This window comes from Pelmatolapia mariae, linkage group LG8 (assembly GCF_036321145.2).
Source record: "Pelmatolapia mariae isolate MD_Pm_ZW linkage group LG8, Pm_UMD_F_2, whole genome shotgun sequence".
In the NCBI taxonomy this organism is placed as follows: domain Eukaryota; kingdom Metazoa; phylum Chordata; class Actinopteri; order Cichliformes; family Cichlidae; genus Pelmatolapia; species Pelmatolapia mariae.
In genome coordinates, this window is record NC_086234.1 from 18,865,423 (window position 1) to 18,892,155 (window position 26,733).

General features: G+C 41.1%; 1 protein-coding gene across 6 annotated transcripts in view; it reads left to right on the plus strand.

Annotated features, from left to right (window-relative positions):
• Positions 1 to 425: 425 nt before the first annotated feature.
• si:ch73-103b11.2 (protein outspread) overlaps positions 426 to 26,733 on the plus strand; it is a 51,646-nt gene continuing 25,338 nt past the window's right edge. For 5 of the 6 annotated variants that reach the window (XR_010094559.1, XM_063481380.1, XM_063481381.1 and 2 more), the window contains exons 1-5: positions 426 to 1,268; positions 3,504 to 3,581; positions 6,151 to 6,216; positions 23,495 to 23,646; positions 25,288 to 25,372. Coding sequence is in view for 5 of the 6 variants with exons in the window: in XM_063481380.1 (XP_063337450.1) it covers positions 1,149 to 1,268; positions 3,504 to 3,581; positions 6,151 to 6,216; positions 23,495 to 23,646; positions 25,288 to 25,372 (501 nt within the window). In the remaining variant the exon portion in view is untranslated. The remainder of the gene's footprint in view (positions 1,269 to 3,503; positions 3,582 to 6,150; positions 6,217 to 23,494; positions 23,647 to 25,287; positions 25,373 to 26,733) is intronic. The other variant, XM_063481383.1, reaches the window with a different exon arrangement.

Here is a 26,733-nt window from a genome sequence, read left to right on the forward strand (position 1 = left end):
CCTGCTCCCATTTATTTTATTAGTAATTCATTAGGAAGCCATTTCTGTGTATACCTTTAGACTTTTCTTTCATATGTAAAAACCAAACCGTATTCCACAAGCTGAATTTAAAAAATTAATGTTTTTTCATTAGTACAATAATGGAATAATATTGACGTGGATACACCCTACACTCTGGCCTTTTGACTCGCAATTAAAGCAAAAATATTAGCACAGGCAATTTCAACAACAGAGTTTTTGTACGGAAGTTAAGTGGGCCTTTAAATACCACCTAGCATGAGGGAAAATATTAGCACTTCGGAAGATTTTCTATTGGTCCACGAAAGAAACGGCCTGGATTTTGGGCGTGTCCACCTATTCCGATTGGACGAAGGCGTTGTCTCTCAGCCCCACTCTCTCCCGTTCACCTCTCCACCGACTGAATGTCCGGCCCGAACGAGGATTTGCACGAAAACATCAACCGCAGACTGCGTATCAGTACCAGAGGGGGAGCAGCTTTACGACGAACAGGACCCGACGCTATTCATCCAGCGGCATGACAACCACGTCGATGGCTTTTCCGAAGTTTGATAACGTTCCGGTGGCCCTGAAGCGAGACGTTAGAAGCGCGAAAAAGATTTAACGGCAATGACCGCGCTATCACTTGTTTGATAGAAAGACAGAGAGGGGGGGCCGAAGTGGACTCCCTTCCCCTCAGTGAAGAGCCGTTCCGCCCGATGGAGACTGTGACGGGACCTCTGCAGCGAGCTCGAGGCCCGGAGCGTCACCTGTGAGACGTCGACACCTCGCCGGAGGACGTAATTAAGAGAGACACGCGAACATCTGTCCGCACTTTCGACGACTTTATTTGACAAGTTCTGCCAAAGCCTGCACGCTAAAACTAAAGTTAGCAGCTCGGCGTTAGCTGCAGGAGGCGACCCCGCGCGCAAGATGACCAATATAGATATCACTTAACGAGGGGTTACGCACTGCCTCAGGTAACCTCGGGACAGGTGAACTGCGCACTGTTAAATGGCTTTGTTCTAGAAAGCATACATCAGCAACTTGCCTCAGTCTTTGCTGTGAGAACTGATTTTTTCCCCCCTCAAACACGGACTTTTAAAATAAGTCTTTTTTTTTCTCATCGAGTGTCGCTCCCTCAATCAACCATGTCACTCAAAGACAATCCCTGTCGGAAATTTCAAGCCAACATTTTCAACAAAAGTAAATGCCAGAACTGCTTTAAGCCCAGAGAGTCGCATCTGCTCAACGACGAAGACTTAAACCAGGTAAACAAACGCTCCAGCAACTTTCCATTGCGTTTCACTCTTACTATGTGCCGTTTAATGGGAGTGCAAATCCTGTTGCTGTCTTTTCTGTTTGATGTGCTCATTTCAAACGACTTGTCGTGTGCTAATAGACCACGAAGTGCAAAGGTTGGGTTAATTGGACATAATTAGTTTCCAGCCCAAGGGCGCATATTGACCCTAATTCATGCACACGCAGGCCTCCACCCAGCTCCATGCCCTGCAGCACAGGACGAACGCTATCAGCTGCTTTTACAGGAGCTGTAATTATTTCAGATTATTTTGTTTCCTTTGATCATTTAACTGTCGTTTGAACCATACTATTGCTTATATTAGGAAACTGTAAAGTTTACTTTAACATGGACTAATATTGGGCGAGGCTGACTTATTATTATTATTATTATTATTATTATTATTATTTTAGTGGAGATATTTCATTGTTTACATTGTCCCCAGCAGGGAGTCTTATGTTGTGAAGGTGGTATGGTGTCATGCTGAACTTTGTTGACCCACATTGTGATCATTCCTCTTGGGGGTCTTGTTTACTGGGAAAGATCAAGGCTCATTCTCAGGTCTGAAGATTGTACAAGTGATGCTTTTTCAGTGTCTGAGACACATTGTCCACTATCATTGTCCTCCACGATGTTGGTACAGAAATTGGCTTACATTTGTTGGCCTCACATGGCTATTAAAGATTATTAGATTGTCTGTTGCTGGAGGTTTGAAGTCCTGTAGTCCATATATAAAGTCCTTACACAGACACACGCACAGAAAAAATATGGAAAAGCCGAGCATCTATTTTCAGCCAGAACTGTCATTCTGACCTCCCATCTCTCCAATTTCACTTGCCTTAAAGGCCCAGGCTATTGAAGCAATATTAAAATCCTTTATGATGACATGGAATAAGAGGCTGTGAGGTGGGGGGCATTGCAAAATGAAGACACAGGAACACGCTCAGATGAGTACATTAAACCGCTGAACCATTAGAGGCTAAAAAGTGACCTAGATTCATCACGCTTATTTCTCAGTCTCAGGGGGGACTTGCCATTGGTATGGCTGTCAAGTCTTATAAGGACAGATGAGATGTTTTTCTAAACTGTTTTTTTTTTCTTTTTTTCTACAGGCATTAAAACAACAATGCACAACAACAGTGTCCCACTGTCTCATTCTTTCAGTTGCCTTCATCTTGCAGTTTTTTTCCCTCCATTTTTATTGTCTGAATGTTTCTCTTGCAAGTCTGTTCAAACTCTTGACGGTCCAAGGTTATAATTTGGACTTGTGCTTGGAAATTAATGTTATGTCATTTTGTTTACACAGTCACTCAGCTGGGAAATGTGCTGTGCTGCATGTAATCAAAGCAAAAGAGGATTTTATGGTGGATTATGCTCGGCCGTACATAGGGTGAAGTTATGACTGTAATCAAAACCTCAGATTGAAAGACATGGAAGTGCCAGACAGCTGGATATGTCAAGCTCTTTTGACTCAGATTTGTTGGCTACTGTTTCATAGGCTGGGGGGCGAAGCACACGTGCATTTATGTAAGACGCTTAATTTGATAAGCTCTTTAGGCACAGGTAAGATCTTAATGTAAACATCAAGTTCAGCAAGGTCTCCTGCGCGCAGTATGCATGCAGTGGTTATGCAGGGCTTCTTGGCTCGGCAGACAAGTGCTGACTACTAGCGTGGCTACAGTTCAAGTATGTACCAGAACAACTTAAGAAACACTGCCAGGCCAACTTGCGTCTCTCAGTACATGTTTGAATTGCAAATCTGTAGCCACAAAAGCTCGGCACTAATTCTCTCTTCTGCTTCTCATCCACTGCTTTTTTTTTTTGTTTGTTTTTTTGTTTTGTTTTTTTCCTCCTAACTTCTGCCTCTTGTTTCCCCCACCACCCACCAGTCCACCCACTTAGAGGATCAGAAGAAAAATTGTGTGTGTGTGTTAGCCTTTCCTTTTTCTTTTTTTTTTTTCAGGGCAGCATGGTGCTCTGGAATAAAGCCAAGTGGAGAGTGTAGCCTAAAGTCAAGGCAGCTAATGTCTATTATAACACTTTCATGGAGTTTAACACATGTTTGTGAGTGTGTGCGTGTGTTTTTAAATAGGTCATAGTATGTGGTCTCAACTTGCAGAATCAACTTCTGTGTCCCATAATTAGACAGTTATTTATTATGCTAATGATTGCTTCCAACACTGTCATTGTGTTTTCCACTCACCAGGCAAAACCTATATATGCAGGATGGCTGCTCCTGGCACCGGAGGGAACAAATTTTGACAATCCCTTACACAGATCTCGGGTAAGTGGTTTCATAAGTGTTTAGCTTTGCTGGTGGTGAGATTGCTTGTGTTTAGAAGAGAGCATTATGTTGTGACTTCACCTCTTCTTGACTTTCTTTTGGAAGTTTTGGCAGAAATTCATGGCAAGAAACTGGCGCTCTTTATAAGAGAAGAGGTCCATTTAACCCCCCCTGTGTTTAGCTTCTGCTCGTCTGAATGGCTGATTGGTGTAGTGGTTTTGATTTTTTTGTTAAACTGCTTTGAGGAAAAATGAGCAGCCTGTTTGGTTTTGAGCTGACAGATGACATTATGGGATGGCGAGGCATCCGCTGTCTGCCCGTCTGTCCACTGTTCGCAAGAAATGCTGCTGCTCCTCTTACAGTGTTGGTCACCTAATAGGTTTTCACCCAAGGTGTGAGAAGCTTAGGGGAAACTTGTCATCCTAGTGTACTGATTTTAGTGACACTTGCACACAGTGATCATCTAACAGGTCTTTGCCCAAGTTATGCTCAAGGTCAAGTCAAATTTGGATACTAATGAAAAGTTTTGTTGAGGACCAAGAAAAAAAAAGTGTGAAATCTATGTCCAGTAACACGTATCTATGGATTAAAGGTTGACTTTTTTCACAAACTGCTGTGAGACTGTATCGGAGCCTTTCTGGAGCTTCTTGATGTGCTTGTGTGGTTTCTGTTCAGGTACGCCGCCTTCCTCCCACAGTCCAGACATGATTGTTGGGTAATTGGTGATTCTAAATTGCCCAAAGGAGGGATTGAGAGTGCAGATGGCTGTCTAGTTACCAGGGTGTACCCCGACCATCATCCACTGGCGGAAATCCCAGCATAGCCATTATCCATTTTTCTTGTCTGTGATGATTTTTGTTTTGGTTATAAGCTTACAGTTGTAGACCCCCCACCCCATGTAGCTAGGCAAAGCTATGTTGTTTACCACCAAAGTTCTAAGCTAAGTTTGTTTTACCAGCTCAGAGTGCTAGGTAAGTAGCGTGGCTACTCCTCCCTTTAATTTCCTTATCCATTCTGGCACTCATTTGATAAACAAGAGCTCTTGTTGTTGTGGCTTCAGTGGCTACTTCATGAAATCAGCAGATTCTTATAGGAATCTCGGTCCTCTGTCAGTGTTAGGAAATAATGAGCCTAATATTGACTTCATTTAATAACTCTTACCACTGCAGTATCGTGTAATTGGAGCCGTCGTTTATCAGCTGCCAGATTATATGCTGTGGTGGTGCATCCCAAAAAGAGGACTATGGAGAATGTGGGGGAGGAGAAGAAAGGTCTCAGTTCTCACAGCCTCGCTGATGGCTTCCATATGAGTTTTGGGAAAAGCACCTCTGGATCTACTATCAACAGTCTGCCGCTGCTTTGACATCATCAGTGATGCATTCCGCCTATTTTCCCAGTCAGCATTTCACTGCGGGGGTATAATTGCTGGCTTGTACGTAGTGCTGACGTGAGCACATTTGTCAGGTTTACACTGAAACAAATAACAGAGAAACAAAAAACCGCTGATGTCTCAGGTGAGTCACGTTTTAGGGTCACTTTAGTTTAACAGGTTGTGGAGGGGTCTGGCTGTGTTTTGTGACAGTGAGGCTGGAATTCTATAATCAGCCTCTGTAGCCTGTAATATATCGTGTTTGTTTTTTTTGTTTGGTTTGGTTTGGTTTATTTTAAAAAGCATCTGTGGACTGCAGTGTCCCTTTAACATTGCCTGTGAGGCTTCTCGGCCCCCCTGTTGAGACCTTCCAGTGGCCTTTTAGGTTAGAGAGCAGCTCTCAATATTTCATGCACCAGGCCCTGTTAGAATAGGAGCCCAGGAAATTTAACACTGAGACTAAGCGGTACATTAAGATATGAGGGCGGTGGAAGAGAACTGATCAAGACAATGAGGGTGAATATCAGTGGAAATTGTATTATTGCAACTGACAGGATTCCCATTCAAACCAAGACATGGTTTGAATGCGTTTCCATATATATCCTACAGTTTAATCAGCAGTCGTCTTCTCTTATGAACGTCTGTATCCACTTAGCTCTTGTTGTGATAACACCCACACTTTATATATGAAGGCTTTCTTTCCTCAAGTAGTTGTAAAGAAAAGGAAAACAATCTGAAATCTTAATGAACGAATGCAGCTGATGCATGCTGATAAAAATGTTGTCCAGCTTGTCACAGCTTGAAAGCCTTGTGATGTCCCGTAAGAGGAAAGTGTGCCAGCATTACTTGCTTACTGCTGTATAGCAACTGTTTCCAAAAACTTGATTGCACTTCCTTTTAACTGTTTGTTTGTGTGTGTGTGTGTGTGTGTGTGTGCGTCTCCATGTGTGTGTTGTATTGGAGGTCTTTATACCCTAAGGTGTGTGTTCAAGCTTTTCACTGGAGTTTCTAGATCCAGCAAAATAATCATAATGATTGATATGATAAATACTGGCACATCTTCTTATGTGGCTTCTTTTTTTTTTTTTTTTTTATTTTTTATATAAAATGACTATGGTTTGCTGTTGATATCTTTTGTGTGATCATTTCAGTAATGACAGATTTGTTTGTTGTTTTCTTTTTTTTTTTTTCTTGTTACAGAAATGGCAGAGGAGGTTCTTTATCCTCTACGAGCACGGCTTACTTCGCTATGCTCTGGATGAAATGGTGAGCTTCCTTCCTGTCAGCTGATGATTATTTTGTTGCCTGTTTTGTTCATATTCTGAAGCTTGTCTGTGACCGTTAATAGCTGGTGGCACAGTCTAAACAACCACAGCATGGTTCAAACAAACAGCAGCATACTGTACAGTGTATCTGTGTTATAATGCACCATGATCTGCTCATTTACACAGCCTTGTTCACCTCATTGCTGCTACTATGACATTGAAAATATGCAGCATATAAATAAAAGGGAAGTTTTTTTCCCCTCTCTTTGACTTCTGAAAACAAACAACTCCATCAGCAGTTTGACACATAAGGGAAACAGACGTTAAAACTTTCACTTCTTTCTTTTTCCTGCTTCATATCAAAGGACTGCTCTCTTTTCACTTGAGTTAAACCAGAGGCTTTGGCTACTATTTAATAATTTACAGTGGCTATTGTTACTGTAATAAAGTTGTATTTATTGTAAGATGATAATAAAGTGTGATAATTTTTTTTCATTGTTAGTTGCAAGTTTAGTTTATCTGAGAAGAAACGCTAGTTACATGATTTCTGTGCAAAATTAGTTGTATTAAAACCAAAGAAAAACTTTGCAAGTGCTGAAAATGTGAGATTGATGAGGCAGCCTACACATGGTTAGCACCAGTCCTTTGTTCCATACAACCACGTATTTAGTGAACGTGCTAAACACTAAGCCTGCTTATACAGTAGTGTGAAAAGGAATGAGCGTGTGGTGTTGACATTCAAAGTTATGTACCTAGCTTTGTGTGTTTATTTAAGTGGTTACTACACTGTGCACTTGATGTGCAGGTGTCCCGTGGTTACTTCCTGTTCTTAAAGGAAAGACTGGAAAAACCACTCATTGACTGACATATTAAATCACCGAGTTATATTTAGTCAGTAGACTAAAATCTATGTAGTAATTATAAAATTATTTTCTGTCTGAGCTTGAGTTTTGTAGTCGACTTGGTTCAGGAATCTAGTTTGTCGGTTTTATTGGCACTGTAGGATGTAGGCATGCTGAATATTGATTGACCCAAGCAGTGTTCAACAGGCTTTTTTAAGCGTAGGATGTGTTTTGAAATGAGGTGAAAGCAGAAGTAGATGAAACGGTATTTGTTTTATTGGCTTTGACCCTTTGACATTGTGGTATTTTAGTAGAAAAGCTAGTGTGAGGTTTGATGTAATAAAGGGAACAGGTGCTGGGATGCAGTGTGGCAATTTTTTTTTTCTCCTCATATTAAGTCCTTTTACAGTTATTGCATTCTCACAGTTGAAGTCTTGCAGACACATGACAATTGCTAGCTTAATGCTGGGTTGTAGGTTGAATAGCAGTGACAGACTTGTTTTCCTTCAAAGTAAGAGTTGCACCAATTTAAAAAAAAAAAAGCATTTGGCTAAAGCGAAGCTTCTTCTTGCACTTTTTCAAGTTTAACTACCACTCAGCTAGTAGTTAGCAAGTATTTGCAGACAAACGTAAAAAACTGCAGGCAATCTGCTAGCAGCCAAAGGAATCACTAGAAGATTTGTGCATACATTTTTACCCAGCAACAGCCACCAACCCAACGACTATACTATCCAGTCAGGGAATACATTTTTTTTCCCCCTAGAAACAGCGATATATCATGTACAATATAGTTGACAACTCTTGAGATACATGCACATGACAGCACGTGAGCAACCTTAAATTATGTCTATTTCCACTGTTTTTACTGGAATGAAATAAAACCACTGGCTGACAAAATCTGTCTGAACATAGCTTTTAAATCCTGCAGTGGCCCTAATGTGCTCTTCATATTGAGGCTCGTTTGTGAGACACTCAATGGAGGAGGAGGATGACATGGAAAGAAACATAGATGATGAGGAAGAGACAAGTGAAGTGGCGGATGTCCTCCCTCCGTTCAGTGTTCTCTCTGGATGTCACTCTTTGTGTTTTCATCCCTCTTCTGAGTGGAGGATCAAAAGTATAGGGGACAATAAGGGTCTGGAGCTTGAAATATCAAGTGCCACTAAATATAGAGCCTCGCTTGTCACACGAGGCTAATTAGAATAATTGTTTTCAGTTGAATAAAGAGCTGCACAAACTTGGCTAAATGGTGTTCATATCTGACATTAATATTAGGCTGTTTTCAATTTGATTAGTATTGAGATTACATACAATTAAATATTCAGCATAGAACACACGAAGGAGCCACAATAATCATTACTTTCCAAAGATTAGATTGTATTTATAGCAGTAGTAAGGGCGTTGCATCCATCCATTTGCAAATGTGCATGTGTGATAGGAGGCGAACCTACATTTAAACATATTAATCATTTACATACTTTATGACAACAGATAACAAATCGGTATTCTGCTTTGTTTCCAGTCAGGTCTTCATTCACATGCTCAGAGTAGCTGAATGATATTAAGGACTGTTTGACCAGATCAGAAAGCTAGTATGGTAACAAAACACAGGGCAAGTCGTGACTAGCTGTTTAACAGTGACTGAATTTTTAAAATAAGAGCTAGAGGACGTCCGTAAATGTTAAAGAGGGGAAAAAATGGTAAAATATGTCGCAAAATATTCTTGATTTGTTGTAGTCTGTATGGCAAACACTGGTCAACATTAAGATCAGATGAACTAGATTGTGATTTCTAAAGTTTGCCAGCTTTCGCCAGTATAACGTTCCTCTAAACCACATCAAAACCCAATTTTGGGAGCACTCGTTATGATTGTAAATGAGGAGGTGCCCCTCTGTTTTGCTCTTAGCCTGGTTTTTTATGGCTCTTCTGTCTTGGCTTAACCAAACCCAGATGGGTTGAGGTTCCAACCTGCAGGATGTGGCATGGCTCTGTGGGAAAGGAATGGACTAGCAAAAACCTGGGAGGGAGCACAGCACTTGAAGTCATTGATTTGGGGTTGCCCACCTACAGTGAACAGCTAACATGACACACCACTGCCACGATTTTCTGCTAAGAGCAGCAGTGGCTCTGAAGAGCTGTTATGTGCACAAGACAAGTGGTATGGAGAGGGGGGGAAATGTAGCTGCAGTAAAAACGATAAAGAGAACTGTGATAAAGAGAACTGTTTACTGTTGCTGTTTGAGTGTGAATAGCTGAAAATGTGCCACTAGTTCACAGAATACGTGTTGTTTTATTTGGTATTTGCAAATATGGAGAGAAGACATAATTATTTAGAAAGCTCACTTGCAGTTCAGTCCCCAGTATTTGCTGAATGCACCAGCTGGATTGTTCTAAGAGCAGACTAACACAGTTTTGTCCAGGCAGCGTTGCTGAGGCAACACGATTTGTCCCTTTTGTCCACCGGCAGTTTACCATGGTATTTGATGCATGGGGCAGATTCTCAGTTTTGTTGAGAGCTCTAGAGGTCTCTGACCTGACTGATATAGGACAGAACAGACTGGAAGCAAAGCACAGATTTGTGCACTGAAGTTGTCTCTAGGCTCTGTCATGTGGCGAGCAAGCCTTTCTGCTGTGGCTGTGGACAAGAACATCAGATACAGCATCAAAACAAATGTGCAAGGCTGAATTGGACAAAGTGTGTGTGTGTGTGTGTGTGTGTGTGTGTGTGTACCTGTGAAAGAGGGTACTAGACAGCAAAGGACACGTCTGGAACAGGTGTTGCAAGTTCTGAGTAAGCTCTTTATTAAAGCGTTCCTTGTTTGCAGAGAACAGATACAGAATGTGGGTTTTATGATAATTTTGAGTTAAACATAAAAACAAATAAGACAAATTACATAATTGTGTGTTGAAGTTGTCCAAGTGTGGTGAGAGAAACAGCCTCTCACACCAGATCCATTATCACGTCAGAGTGAGGGCAGGTATGTAGGTGAGAAAAACTGTCAGGAAAGCTGCTTTAATGACATCAGCGAGAGTCAGAAGGATCAACACCCATACTCTAATAACCTTCACTGTGCAGTCAAATGCCCTACACATCACCTCGCACCCAGTGAACGTCCTTTGACCGATAGATAACCTATTCTAACTGAAACATGCTCTTCATTATGTGATCTAAACTTTCCTCTTTGGGAATTTATCACTCTTGTGTTGTGGTGTCTGAGGTCACACTGAATCATCAGGCTTGTGCATTGCTAATCTCTTATTAACGTTGAGGGTGGTTTGTGTGCAGTATTTCTTCATTGTATTTCGAGACCTTTGCGGGAACACAGTGCAGGTTGTGTTATCACGCTGTTCGCTTAATGTATTTTATCCCAGGCTGAACAAGCACAGTATACCTGCGAATGAAGTGAGGCTCCCTATTGAGTTGCAGTACACAAAAGACCCTTTCAGATACACTTGGATTGCGTTTGCCTTTAGACTGCAGTCTGTATCGCAGCCGTATTCAACGAGAACATGATGTTCTCATGATGTTTTAGCTGTTTAAGTCATTCACATTTCATCTTGGCTCAATTAATTTGCTGTGTTTACTGGAATTCAAATAGTGGACTTCTGCCCCATAGCTTGGTCCAAGAACTGAGAGGGTTTTGTTTTTTTTTTTTTTTGTTTTGTTTTTTTTTTCTTTTAGACAAACTTCCTTCCATTTCCCACACATTTGTGCATTCTTTTAACTTGAGATACGCACAGGTCCTGCTGCATCTCTGCTTAATCTCTGACATGAACCCATAAAGCCCCGGCCTGTATCTGCCTTCAAGCCTTGTAAGACCTTTTCACATGCTGAAACATGCGTAAATTCTCTATCTTTTTTGCACCTGAGAAACATGAATCTAAACGTTTCGCGGTGAGTGTCTGTTTGGGGTGAGAGCTAGGAGATGGATGAGTGGGCAGGGCTTTTGAGCTGTGTTTCTTGCCTCTGGGCCACTCTATGTGGGGAATAAGTAGAGTTTTACCACCCCACCCCATCAAATTAGGAATACTTAGAGGTGCTCTAGTCTTCCACTCACAGCAAGCCATGAGAAAATGAGTGGAGAAAGAAGTGTGAACCACATGAAGTACATTTGTTTGTGTTATAGCACAAAGGGACAAGAATAAATGTTGGTTGCAGCTCTGGTGGATAGAAGTGGTATAATCTCTCCATATTAGAGTACTAAATATGGATTCTGGGTGAGGCATATGTTGATTTTGTAGAGATATGGTGCGTGAGAGTCTTATTTAACCCCTGCCCTTCCTTCCCCATGGTTCCAGTAGGAACTGATCTGCTGGAATGTAAACAGTAATGGATTACAGTTGGGTCACTATACCCAGTGCACAAAGCCACAAAACCATGGGAAGAGCAATTCATACAGCTTGTAATAATCAGGATCTGCAGCGCTGTAGCTGACATTCAGCTGAATAGCAACCCCCAGTCATAAAGCTTTCACCCACTGTGGTACATTTATAACAAGAATTCCCTTGTTTTTGTTTCTGTGTGCAGAAATGGGGACTTTGTGGGGATTTTTTTTTTCTTTTTTGTCCCAGTTGTGTCCTAGTTAAATTCCCAATTTTGCACTGAAGATCTTATCATTGCTCTGACTTGTTGGCTGATAAAGTTTCACTACAGTGAGAGGGCCCAACTTCGGTAAGCATTGTTCCTCTGGCACAACCAACCAAAAATGACAACACAGGCCTGCCTGATTTGAAATTTCATAGCTTGATGATGGAATTGGATGAGTATATGCTAAAGTCATTAAAACACAAACAGCAGGCTCAACAGCTAGCTTACAATAAAAACAGTCACACAGGTCTAAAGGCTGGTTGGTGGTCGCATAGCAACCACCAGTCATTAAGGTACAATTTTTGTTCTTGCGACTGGTTGCCAACTGGTTGGCTGGGCATGAAACTGATTCCTAAGGACCCAGACACACAGGCTTGGAGTCCTGTAAGTGATGCTCTGGCAACCTCTGGTCGCTAGGGAGGTTTCAGTACACCTGGGAAGTGGTGAGTGTTTGCAAACTTCCATGCAAATGCTGGGAGACGTAGAAGTTTTTAGTGCAGCACTGTCTTTGTGAATGATTTCACCTGACGATGGCCAGCATGATTTGACAGTGAGAGTGACTGCAGTACATGAATCAAGGTAAAAATGGTTACAAAAACATGAAGTAAGGTCATGCTTCAGGCCAGCTCACAAGCACAAAGTGCTATGTGAATAAGTGTGTTAATGAGAGCATGGGGTTTTTAAATAACACACCACTCCTGTGCTCTGGTTCAAAGTACTGTTTTGCCATGAAAACATTGTTCTGTAGAAGCATCATCATCCTAAGACAACAGTGATTTGTCATTTGTAGCTTTATGACCTAAGACACAACTTTTTTTTTTTCTGTTGATGTCTCTTATTGACTAAACAAGTGTGATGCATGTCAGCCTCTCTCTCTCGCTCTCTAAGATCCAGTTAGTTTCAGCTCATTAAAGGCAGTCAATCCAAGTCAACACACACACTCGAGTACCACATCTAGTTGATGTGGATAGAGTATTTCTTTCTTGAATATCTCTATATACCTATTGGCCACTTCAGTAGGTCCACCTTGCCTCTGTCAGGCTGAACCATCTTTTTTGGGCCTTCAGAAATGCCTTCATACCTCACAGCATAGATTCAGCAATGTGCTGGCTTTGATATATGTTTGTAGCTCACTCGTTCTCTCCACCTTTGTCTCTCTGTCCATGGGAGATAATCGCAGAAGTGTTGTGCGGGAAAATATGTTTTTGTCATTTGAAGACAATAGGTCCTATTGTTTAAAATCTTTTTGTCACTTCTTCACTTCACAACTCTGAAATGCTTCTATGAACATCGAGTGAAAATAGTGGTGATCAAGGCATGACTCACAACAGAAGACTGTCAGTAACCACACTGTGGTTTCTTTAGGGAGGCTTTAATCTATGACCCAGTCTTCCAACCTCGTAGAACACCTGACCCCCGAGTAGCACTCGCTTGCTTTTTCCAGCCTGTGTTGTGATTGCTCAGTGTGTTCAGTAAAGATACGAAAAGATGCATGAGCACTCTCCAACTGAGTGCTGACATGCAAGTTTGCTATTACCAAGAGAGTATGACTCAACTAAACTAAACACGGTGAAGGGTCTTAGGAAAGATGGGCTAGGTTGCATATTCAGTTAATATATTACCAGTCTTGCTCTGTGTAATGCTTTTGGCCTGAATTTCTCCATCTGTATTCTTATCTTTGCTCCTTAGTTTTTGTCTCTGTCTTAGTGACCACATTGTTCTGGATATGGCGGATATAAATACTCTGAGACATTTCCTTTTCTTCAGTCAGCAGTATCCTGTAACTGGCTCAGGACCAAGTCTGTCCTCTAAATATTAAACTCGTGGGCTTAGCCTAGCTGTGAGCTGCTATCAGTTACTTTTATTGTTTAGATGTTTCATTGACTAATATTAGTTGTTTTCTTTTAAATATAAAATGTGATTTAAAGTTTTATATTTTCATATCTTCTCACTATCTTCCCTTTGTTCATTGTGATTGTGTGTTCCACAGCCAGATGGCTTAATATGCCTGAAAATAATGGCGCTGAAATTACTGTAGCGACAAAAGATGGACTTACAATTATGCCAAAATATATGTCACTCACATCCCAGTCACAATTGCTAGATGGGTAGGTTATGTGTAAGCTATTATGTAAAGTAGCAAACACATACTTTTATCTTTGCAAATTCTGAAGTGAAACACTTTTTGTTTTTTTTGTTTTTTTTAAAGACCCTTTGCTGCTGTAGTTGTGAACATATTTTGTGCCACTGTGTCCATATTGGTACTGGTAACCTTAGTGCATCGCATGGTATTCACGGTTAAATGCCTTTGTGTGAGAATAGATTATAATAATTAAGGTTATGCAGGGTGTTGGACTACTGTTTGTTATTTCATGGACTGTGTGGGATTTTGGGCATCAACAGCAATGATGGTGTTGGAATACTGATTTAGAACCTCGCTTACCATGGCAGCGACCTGAACTTCAAGTTCAGGGCATGATACCATAGTGATTATATTGGCGTTCAGTGTTACGTGTGTGTGTGTGTGTGTGAGAGACTGTTGACAGGATCATTAAAAGTGTGCCAGGTCTCCATTTTGTGTTTATGTGGGACTTTAGCTGACTGTGACCTTGCACTTTCTTTCTTGTGTCATATTTCTCTTAGCTAATGTGAAGGAGGTTTAGTTGAATTCTGGTTGACTGTGGACGAGTACTGTGCCGTGGTGAAAAGTTTTCAGAATATCCTTTTACCATCCTTCGTTTCGACCCTCCCTCAGTCACTCTCTTGTACTTTTTAATGATTTCCAGCCATTCATTAACCAGAAAAAGGCTTATTCCTGGAGGATTTGGCTAAACAAGAACTTCACTTATACATTACTTTTACCGCTCACTTATCCTGCCACTGTCTTGTATCTCTCTCTTCCATTCCAGCTCTGTCTGGCCAATAAACCGTTTGAGCTGGGGGAGAGCAACCACCAGTATTGTGTAACTTCTTTTCCCCCCCTAAACCCCTCCCTGCTCTATAAAGCCAAACGGGGCCTGGCAGACTGCTTGCTCAGTTTGTTCTAAACACCAGACCAGGACACTGACAAAAGATTTCATTTAAAGTATCAGGGTGAGAGGTTAGCTAGCTCCAAGACGGGCGCTAATAAAACAGTGGGAAGGTCTGCATGTTCAGTGGTGGTGGCGCAGGGACACTGGCAGGCAAAGTGAAAGTAACAAACATACATTTAAAACCAAACCAAAAAATGCTTCCCAATATATTTAGATTACTTTTTTTGGGCTAGATACATTTTGGACACACGTTTTAAAATAAACCTCCTCTGTGTAATTTTTGATTTGGTTAGCACCTCAGTTGGAAGTTCAGTTGTAGGCTAGCCTAGATTTGAAGCCGTTGCCCTGGGATAGCCTGTAGTGGCCACAGCTGCAGTTGAATGTCTTTCAGAGACAAGACAGGTGCAGCTGTATTAGGTGACCTTTGACCTTTTGCCTCAACATGGTGACCCAGCAGTCCTGTCACCTGTTAATGTCAGGGCTTTGCAGCAAAAATATCTTTAAAAAGTGCAGCCTCAGAGCTGCGTCTGGTCACTACTTACAATTACAGGATAAGAATAGGATTCATATGTGATGGTGCACACTTTCAGCTTCAAGTATGTTTGATATACAGGTAAAAATGTCTCCCAGTAGAAGTTTTTACTTATTTTGGCCTCTTTTAATGAGTAGCTTAAGCTTATAAAACCTACATTATGTGGAGTTGAAGATTTTGGCTTGCTGCTAATTGTTGTTGGGTGAGCGACTCTCTCTTTAATAACCTGCTCCAGCTTCCTCAGGAGCTGGCCCAAAATTCCCTTTTCCAACAGCCGTGTTCTGGCTTGCTTCCAGCGATTGCACCCTCAGTGTGGTCCTCTCTCTTCTGTGCTTTCTCTCAGCTTTAAGGCAACAAGCACACACCTTCTTTGTAACTTTAGCTATCAAAAATTACTCATGGATGCAATTTTTAAAAAGTTCTTGTAATACAGTACTTATAGCTTTGTGAAAAAACATGTTGCCTTCATCATCAGTGAGCAGTGTTTTTTATGGCTGACTGTTTTGGCATCTACCTGCCTGTCACAATGACCAGATGGTGCTTTAGTTTTAATGGTGTCTAGTCCTAGAACGCATAGAGAAATCTGGAAAGTTTTGTTACCTGATGAATCCTCGCTTTGTTGCTTGAAATTGTTGTCACTGCTGTTTTGATTACGCTGCTTTTCATCCTTGTAGGGAAAAAAAGCTAGCTCCACAGTTGATGTATTAACTTAATTAAGTGAAGAAACATTTTCCTGTGCCTCCTCCATTTTTCCCTTTCATTCCTTTCGGCTTGATGGGCAAATTCTGCCTCGACTGGACTGAAGAATTATTTGGTATCTCCCTGCATGTCTTCTGTAATTTCTTCATAGAACTGACTAAGGTGCAGAAACTAGCTGTTTAATTGAGTTATTTGTATTTATGTACCTTTTCTGTGACTATAGAAGTTTTGATTATAGACTGCAACAGCATCAGAAGACCAAGCATAGAACGGGTACCTTTTCACTTTGGCCTACTTTCCAAAGTGCTGTGTCAGTGCACTGAATGGCGTGCAGCAGCATTTCAGACAGTTGTGTTTGGAGGCACCTTGTAATCTTATAACAAGTGCTGTGTTTTTGCAGTGGAGCCAAAAGCTGACCACAGAACTGTGGCTTTAGGGTTTACTGTGCTAGAAGTTAGTGATTAAGATCATTAACATTTAAGACTAACAATGGATAATAGCAGTGTTGCAAAACAGTCTTAATGCGCTGGGCTTCCAGCAGTCATTTGGGAGAGTAGCTGTTGGAATGAATTTAGGCTGGTGGACTGCTTGATGAATGTGTTTTAGGATCTAACTGCGGCACTGATGTGACATGCATTTGTGCATTCAGCTCCCAGCCACCCAAGATTTTACATAAGGTCAGTTTCCTGTCTCTGTGATCCACTTTGCTGACAGGAGCATGTGGCACAACTAAAAAAGCTTCTTTACAGTCTTTGCATTCTTTGTTTGTCACCTTATTACTCAGACAAACAGAGGTATATTTTAGATGATTGTTTTGTCTCAATGTCAGTGGGAGTATACAAAAGGTGCAAAGTCAGATTTAATAAAATTTGGTGGAGATTTTGTTATAAAGCTGGATCACTTTCATTGAAGGTATGACATGAGACAGTGGACTTGGCAGAGAAAGCCCTTCTCGGTTAGAGATTGGTATCGTAGAAACCAAGAAATACAGTCCCTTCACACATAGGGTAATTATTTGGCACCGTCTCTACAACCTCAAGTGAAGGGTATAAACTGAACAGATAAGCAGTGAGTAGACATAACAGGCTCCATTCATCAGTCAAGAGAAGGAGTGAAGACGGCAAGGAGCAGATGAGAAATTATTAAATAATGATTTTTGACACTGAAATGATTCAGAGAAGAAAGGGGCAGCTTTCACTAATATTATTAGGAGAAAAGAAAGAAAAAAGGGTGTTATCTGTGGGGAAACACGTACACATACACACACACACCCTAACAACAACTTTTTAGATCTTACAGCCAAGGCAACATGACACAACTCGACTGTAGCACCTGTTTCTGCTGCCAGTCCATCAACGTAGGCTGACAGATTTCTCACACTCTGTCTGCCTTTTGCTGCTTTTTATTATGTAGTCATTATTACAGGCGTCACACCAACAGCTCCTGGCTGAGTGACACTGCGTTACCGTAAATGCCTTGTTTGACTTTTGTGTGACTACATGTGTTTTTATTATTCTGTTGTTGGCTTGCCACCATAACGGGCAGCTGGAGATCAGGTTCACATAGTTGTAGTTTACTGCACTTGATTGACCGATTGCAATCATAGCCTGCATTTGAAGAGAATCCTGCTGTACTAAGCAGCGGCAAAAAAAAGCAAAAAAAGAAAGGTCTTCATCATCACTTACTCACCCTCATCTTCCTCCTCCTCTGCATTCGTCGGCTGCTGGCCTCCTAACACAGCATTAAACCACCCACATTCTCTCACCACTCTCCATAAGAAGAGAAGCGCTGCTGCTGCTGCCACCCACAACCCTCTCTGAAATATCTTCTACAAATATGTGTGAAATGTGTGCTGTGGTTTTTCCTTTGCTCTTGTTCATTTTTTTCCACACAATATTGTGTGTTAGCGCTGTGTTCTTCCAGCCTCCGCTGTAGCTCTGTTGCTTCGTTACCGTCTGAAAGTCCAGAATGCATACCAGTAGGATGAGGTGTATCTGAGAATGCCTGACAGGACTGCACTTTATAACACATGGTTTATTTTGATTATTGTTATTGTTTTAATCCATCTATATGTTTAGCTGGAGTACAGACCTATAGTGGATATAGTAGCATTACAGAGGGGGCTGTTACTGTGCCTGCAGAAAGCAGTCTTAGTACTGAGGTAAACATACCTAACCGAGAGGCTGTTGGACTTGATGATTGTAGTGTTGCCTGTGACACATCTCTCAACTCTATTTCCTAGCCTGATCACAATGTATATCTGTTGTTGTATGATGATTATGTGCTTGGGAAGGAGGTGGTTTGATGGTCCTCTGCAGCACAGCTAAAGGTGACTCCCATCCATATGGCACCTGAGGATATTTCCCTGCAGCTGGTTGTTGGCTCGATTACTGGTATCAAAAAATGTGTGTTTGCCCCTGTTGTTCTCAGTTGCTATGGAAAAATTTATCGCATAATTGCTGTTATTTGTAGCGAGCAGAGGATGGACCCTGAAGAGACCTGATTTCAAGCTTTTGCACGTGAATCAGGACGAAGCGGTGCCAGTTCATCGGCTTTTCTTTTGGCTCCAGTGTCTGAAATGATCAAACTAGAATTGCTTTGGATGCAGAATAAAGAAGCCTGCTGGTACATGTCTAAAGACGAGTAATGTAACTCAAGAAGTGAAGTCATAGCATTTGAATTTGTCACCACACAGGATGGCAGACAGAGTGGCACCTAGTAACCAATAACAGATGTTTCTAATTAACGGACAGGTGTTCGTAGCTAACCTTGGCAGCATATTTAGTTGCAATTATGCTGATTGTGAGAACTTGACTGAATGTATTGGAAAATGTATCGCAACTTGTAACTCACACAGTATAATGCAATTTAATTTACCTCACAATCTTCGTGAGTCATTTTCAAACGGTCTCTCGCTTTCCACGAACAGAAACGAGTCAATCGAACCCAAAAATGTTGATGGCAGAGGACGAGAATTTGCTTCGCTATGAAAAAAAGAAAGCGGACCATCAGCGAGCTGCCAAAAGAAGCAAATATTTCTCCCACTGTGTCATAAGGGAGAATGGGCTGTTTTGCTTAGCTGCAGAATTGCAGTGAGCGAAGGAAGCCGAGGCACAAAGATATGTATGGAACTCACTGATTACCATTGTATAAACAGATGTGGTTTCTAATGAATACCACCATATTGCCACACAGCATCTGAGCAGAATAGTGCATCCTGGCTGCGATATTGTCAGTGGTTTTAATCATTAGCACCTGACTGTACAACTTGAAATAGTTGCTGTTGTCTTTAATTGTTTTCCTCAATAACCTCACTTGCTGTTTTTGACTGCATAAGCACTTTCACACTGAGTATGGCTAGATGAAGTTATCTACAGTTACCTGGATGGTGTACTAGTATTGCTCACAAAGTCAGTTGTGGAAATCTGCACATATCTCACACTCCCAAATTAACTGGGGAGGACCACCAACCAATTTTCAGCCATTAGTAGGAGGATGTGTCATTGGCACTTTTTTCAATGCCAGCTAACAGACGATTATTTTTAGGTATTGATTGTGTTGTAGAATTATTTAGTGCTCATGCATATAACGGTAGAAGAAGTTTCATATTATCTTTGCTTGGAGGCTTGGCAAGTTTCAAATGTTCACACAAATGGTGCAGTCAATTCCAATAAGTGGACAACTTGCCATGTTTGAAGTTCACATCCTGCATAAATAAGCTTAAATGTTAGGGTTATCAGAACAAATTGTTCCTTGGATACTAATCAGTACTCAACATTACTATTGAATATTAATTATCATCACTATTGATATGAACAGAGCTGTCTTCACACAGCCCCTCCAGCCACTAGCAGGGGCTCACAAGCTAGTCCAAACCTGCATAAATGGGAAGGTTGCATAAGGAATTACATCCTGTGTAAAGTCAACCGGCTGTGGTGACCCCTTGGGATATGAGGGAGCAGCTGAAAACATATATGTAAAGTGTATATCACCTTACAGTTACACCTTGTAGGTATTTCTTTGCCTCTTTTTTTTTTTTTTTTTTTTTTTTTTTTGTGCTACGTCAGAAATCTTGAAATAGTATTGTCTGATGTTGTAGTTGTAATTTTTTGCCCCCATGATATCTTCAGTGGTATTTTCCAATATTTTCCTGGGTATCTGTATCGAGTTTGAAATTCTAGTATCCAACCTAACACATGCACATATTGTACTACATGAAAATGTACTACCTGAAGTATCCAAAGTAAAAAAATGCTTCTGTCTCTTGCTTTTGTATGGCATGAGCAGTTTAAGAAATGAGTCTATTTTCACAACCTGTTAATTTTAAAAATTGAGCCAAACCTGAATTGCCTGTGAGTAAAACAAAATCCTAAAATTGGGAAATTAACTGAATTAAATGAATCATAAATTTTCCAGTACAGTAGCCTTGCATGTATCTAATCCCACAGTTTAGTGTTTTATAAATGATGCGACTGCATAGTTTTCCTGTAAAGGTTGTTATGACAGCTTAAAATTTTTACCTGCAGCTGCTGATTCAGTATTCACACGCTAGACTGGAGAAATTGGATCTCTCCCTGATTTGTCCAGCCTCCCTTTGGGACTCTGTTCAACGACTCCCATGGAGTATTTCCACTATTGTCTAAGAAACCTCAGAGACAAGAATAAGTTTATGCTGGCTTCATAATTTTCATGCTGTGACCACAAAAGGACATTTGTTTGGGCCTCTTGTCTCCCGGTCATTTCCTTATTGAGGGTTAACGGGAGGAGTGGCTCTGTGGACTGTTGCGACTGACAATCCTACATTATGTGAACTGGTGCTGATTCACAAAGGATTCATTGTGAAGAGCGGTGGCCCTGGGAGAGTGGAATGGGTCTAGGTTAGGTGACAGAGAGGTGTGGGTTCAGGGGCCTGGGGCTAGGGGCTAGAGGCACTATGGCTGGCCCAAAGTGGGGGCGTGTATGGTGCTCAGCTGACACAGTGCTGGAGCTGGGAGGGGGCACACGTGTGAGAGGAACCCCGTGCTGGTCGCCACACAGCTCCAGCAAACATTTACTGTACTCCCACTGCGCTGCCTCCTACTACAGTCAAAGCACTGAAATCCCTCTCAGAGGTGAGCTGCTCTATGAAAATAGGTTCCTAATCGAAGCTGCTGTCAGTCTGATTTATTTTCTGTGTTCATGAGAATCCAATGCAGCGCTTATTAAACCAGGGCCTTAAGCTGCTTGTACAACTGTTCCCAGAATCAGAAATTTTTTGCCGTTTATCCTCTTCTGACTCCAGCTCAAGGACAAGCCCACATGTGTGGTGTACTCTAGATTTGTTTACACAGACAGATGGCCGAGCAGTCCAAAGTCAAAGTCCACAAAAGCCCTTTTTATTTTATTTTTTTCCTGCTGCTCTGCTGTTCTGCTTGACCACTAGCTCAAGACCTTAATCTCCCTCCTCTCACCCTCTACTGGTCCTCCTCTCTGTCTTTTAAATCTTCAACGTCTCTGTGAGGGTGAGACCGGGGCTTTCAGGTCAAGCTGACTCCAGCCTCTCTGGCTAGCCACTATGGACCAGGACTCAGTCCTTGCCCAGCTGTCCCAAGGGCTGTTTACATGGCTCTGTGTCAAGTCCGGCTGTTGCCCTGGCCTCTCTAGTGTCAAAAGCCCTTCGGTTACAGGCCATTTTAAAGTTGTTGAACCAAAACAATGGCCAATTGCCGTTTTTATTGCATGCATAAACCGCATAGATGTTAGTCTTGTTAGACTAACCTACTGTCCTGCTCCTATTTTGCAGTGCCAAAATTGTGACTGTTACAAAATAGAAAGTGGTAAAATAGATGAGTAAAAAAGTGACACTTAATAGCAACAAAGTAAACGGGGCCTCTCATCTTCCCTCAGGGTGGCGTTACCACAACTGTGGATTTCTCTGTCCACATTAGGCCATAAATGGGCCTCAATTGCTCTCTTACTGATAGGTTACAGTTAAGCTGCACTATTTGGGTCCTTGATTCAGATCGATTGGATCACTACGTGACCTTTTAATTTTCTTTCCATTTCCAGCTCTCTCGTAATGAGTTCAGATTTGCTGAGGGCTGTAATTTATCATCTTTGGTCTGCTACGTTAAAGCTTGTTGATCCCTGCATGTGGGGTTGTTTTAGTGAAGGTAGAGCAGTTGATAGAATTTTAGTGTAAACTTTGTCAGTTTGCTGTATTTTGTTTTGCTAGAATGCTGTGGTTTTATTGTATTATAAATCCCTTTACATTAGTATGCTTTGTCTGTCTTTTTTTTTTTTTTTTTTTTTTTTTTTAATAAGGGATTAAAGAGAATTTTTGCATTTGTTGTTCAGTTGACTTGAAATTAAAGTTCATGGGGCTTCACCAAGACCATTTAAGCTCAATAAATGTATGATATTTATAAAGCCAGCAAGCAAAACTATTTAATAATCGTGATCTGTTTTTTCCAGAAAAGAAAATCGTAGATATTTTTGTCCTAAGCTAGTAGAACAGATTAGATACGCAGTGCTCACTTACTTGATTGAACAAATTTAAATCCCTCAGTCAACATAGGATTATTCTAGCTTTTTTTTTTTTTTTTTTTTTTTTTTTTTTTTTTTCTTCAGGGCTCGTGGAAGTCATTTGGAGGTCAGACTGAATTAAAGTCAGGTGTCAGAGCTTTGTAATATTTCTGGTTGCTTTTGTGCAGTTGTTTGCTTTCTTTACTGTCTTCATAAGAAAGCAACTGCACAAGTCTTTTTACTCCTTGGTGCTCTTAGAAAGCCATGATTTTACAACACTGTAGATGAGTAATGCAGTGCCATTGACTGGTATAACTAGATTATGATCTTAGTCTGTATTCATTGTAAATAAGCCGTGGTGCATTTAAAAAGCTGTTGTGTACTTACACAAACTTCCATTGAAACCCTAAGTCATTGTACACAAAGTGGTATTATTCAGAAAGTCCTGTGGTCATGGTATTTATTGCTGACAGATGGCATCCGTGTCAGTCTGCATAGCTGTGTTTGCAGATCGCGGCGAGGCATCAGACAGCGATCCACGTAATGAACCTATGAACTTGTACTGTAACAGGCACTTCTTTCACAGGGCCATTCATTTGGTTTTAGTGCAGTCAGTTGAGTTCATTTGAGAAATTTGTCATTCATTTTTATCTCATTTTTGGGTACATGTGCTTATTTAACTTATCCTACAAATAAAATTGCACATTCACTAAAATGTAATACAGGCTTGATTATTGACTTCATAACAGTTTCATGCTGATAACATCAAAGCTGAAAAGAACAGCAGCTTTTCCTCTTCTAAAATCATGTTTTTCCTAGTGCAGTGCTGCATATGTAAGGCAATTATGGAATTAACGCAGTTTAAATGCTTCGACGCATATCTCAAATCACAAAATACTGAAAGTGAGCCGTGACAAGAACATTTGCGTTTGCACAGACTGTTATATCAGTGTGCAGCATGCCAAGCTTGGCATGAAATTTCATGCTGGGGCGGATTGTGTGAGAAGGCAGACCATGTGGAGGGATTTGCGAGCACGTCTGTTAACTTTCCCACTTACCACTTTCTCCCTGTGCCTCTTCAGCCCAGCACGCTTCCCCAGGGTACAATCAATATGAACCAGTGTTCTGACGTCATCGACGGCGAGTCCAGGACAGGTCAGAAGAACTCGCTGTGCATCCTGACCCCAGAGAAGGAGTACTTCATACGGGCCGAGTGTAAAGAAATCATCAATGGGTAAGACGTAAAAACCTGCTATCATAGTACTCATAATCATCTACTATATTAGGATTTGCAAATGCACATCCTGCCATTATTTGGATACATATATAGAAAGAAATGACTTCAGGTGGGCAGTGCGGTTTGTGTTGCTCTGTCTTCTGGGTTGCATAGACAGTGGTGACAGTAATAAAGTGGTATGGCTGTGTGTAGCTGCTGTGCCAGCCAAACTGCTCTGCCCCCTGCTGTCTCCTTTGTGCTGTGCTCTTCAGATAGTTGTAATTTACGCTGCAATGACAGTGCACATTCTTGAACTGTTGGCTCTGCCTGCTTTTCTAACCCTCTCCCTGTCTTAACAAAGTCCTCTACAGCAGGACCTAGATTACAGTACTAAAATGTAATCTTCATACTTCAGGCTTCATTTGAGCCTGTAGTTTTTAAAGCGTGTTTCTGCACTGCGCTCTCCCTGGCTGGCTGATACACATTATAGCTATTCTTAGGGAACTGTGACTCACAGCACCCACTCCTCATCATGCTACCTGCTCTATCACTATTCACCTCCCACTCTCCTATCATCATCTGGCATGCATGTGTTTGTTCTAGGCCATCACAGAACCATATTAGCTTTTCAAGTTTGTCATTTCCTGACAGTGGAATTTATGTTATTCTCCTCTAAGATGTCTTTTGACTTTTATTAGAGTTTGAACACAGTGCCGATCACTAGATTTGCTAACCCTGTCCGTGTCAGCACTTCATTCAGATGATGTAAGGATCTAGATTCTCTGTTACCTGTGTAAATATTTGTGGTGTTAAAGCACCGTGGTTTACCATATCCAACAAAATGCATTATCCCCATCTTTTTAACTAAAGCATAACTTCAAAAGAATGAATATGCAAACAGAAATTAAGATCTGTTATGTTCTATGATTTTTGTTCTCTACCATTTTCTTATTTTCTGTCATAAATATGCTCTTAGTTTTTGGTGGATGCTCAGATTAAACATGGACACAGAATCACAAAATGAAGTAAACATATGTACGTGTCATCCCAAAAGCTCAGACTTCAGATACTCCTAAATGCTTTGACACAGCCAGGGTTTCTTTCTACTTTTACCTGTGTTTACTGTCAGAGAGTAGATCTTGCTAATGTGGTCATCTCGGACACAGCTCAGGCTATGAGCTCAGACGCCCCACTCACCTGCTGTGTAAACCTTCTGTTTGTGAGAGGCAGCCAAACTGAACAAAGTACTTCCAAAGAGAGGGAGGCCTTAAAGGGAAGCAGCTTGTTTCAGGCAGAGGATGAAATAAGAGGCTGTACAAACGCTCAGTGTGATGCATATTAGAATTCAATGAGATGTATTTTGAACTGTGAATTTGTAAAAGCTACTTTACTAGAGTCCAAGACTACAAATATGGAGCTGGAATAGGCTGCCTTTTAAGAAATGAAACAGTGCTGACTTTGCTGCCTTAGCCTTTAGTTTAGTGTTGTAAATGTGTTATTAACGTATCGCTTTGTAACTATATGTCCGGGCATGCTTCGTAGTTTATTCTTTGCTGCAGAAAACTTTGTCCCTTTGTATATGAATCCATTAAGCATGCAGAGTTTATGCAGTCAGAATTTAAGACTAGAAGAGCACTTACACTGTTTGATTATTTGCAGGTGGCAGGAGGCTCTGACTGTGTACCCCAGGACAAACAAACAGAACCAGAAGAAAAAACGCAAGGTCGATCCACCCACTCACCAGGTAATGAACTTATTCTTTCTTTGCCCAGTGAACAACAGCCAAATTTAAATTGTTATATTATATGTCATGAAGTGTATAGTTTTCTTTTCTTTTCTTTTTTTCAGTTTAATATCGGTGGTTTCTTGCAGCATTATTTAAAAAAATCTGAAGCTTGGGACTTGCATGTATAAATGTCAAAGAACATTTGTTATATTCTTTCAACGTGTTTTGTATGAGGGAGAAATATGTTTAACTCATAATGAAGCATCTTTATGTTTCTGTGCTTATGACAGCTCTGACAACAGGATTTATGTGCTTGAGTTCATGTGGCTGTCCACAGCCCCAGTCAACCCCACATTCATGAATGGGCTTTCTCTTAGATGTCTGGGGGGAAATATGAACTCACAAATGAGCTGATTAATTAAAGCTCAGAGGTGGTTTTTGACTGTAACGCAATGATTATGACACAGTTTTACCCAAATATGTGCAGTAATAGGATTAAATGATGACGGGATCACAGACTGTGTTCAGGAGGTTTGTCTGTGTCGACATAGAGCTGCAGCTTGACCCTTATGTTTTAGATATTGTGAACATTATAAATTATCCACATGTGGCAGTTGCTTCATTCCTTGTCAACAACAAAGAGAGCATATATTTAAGGATGACCTCTGCCATGGAAATATGCAGAACGGATGCCTCTCATTCCTCTCCAACTACAACAGCTTTTTTTCCCCCCTTTGAGAGGGAGACAGATGTAGTTTTTCTGCCAGTGACATGCTCAACAGTTTAAACCACCTATATTTACATTCCTGTGTCACATGATATGTCAGTTTCGATAGACAACACGCCTCATACTTGTCTAATTTAACTCCAGCTATCAGTGAAGCACACATCGTGTTACATATTGTTTCTTGGGTGTTGTAAATCGCATGTGGTACTGTTTTCCACAATTAATACCTGCTTTATGCTTCCAGCAGTGCATAATTGCATAGATATGGAACAGTATCACAAGGTTGGCAGGCAGCAAACATTAGTCAGCTATCAAAATGTTCCTGAACAAACAGTGAAGGGAAATGTTGACAACTGCATGTGTGCTGTAACAACATTCAGCAGCAACTTTGATCCTCTTGCACATGAATTTGCTGGTGCGCTCAGATTCATTGTCATGTCCAGCAGCTGCCATCACACCTGTCAGGCTTTTTCAGTCCGTGTGGTGATTAAGCATTTGGTGCTTATCAAAGCATTCCCATTCAGGACTTATCGAGGATTTAAATCCTTAAATATTTGTGGCGACCCAATAAAAGTTTTGTCATTTCACACTGAGCTCCTGAACTCTTAACAAGATGCATGTTTAAGTCTGTGAGCCGGAAAAGGTGCACTTT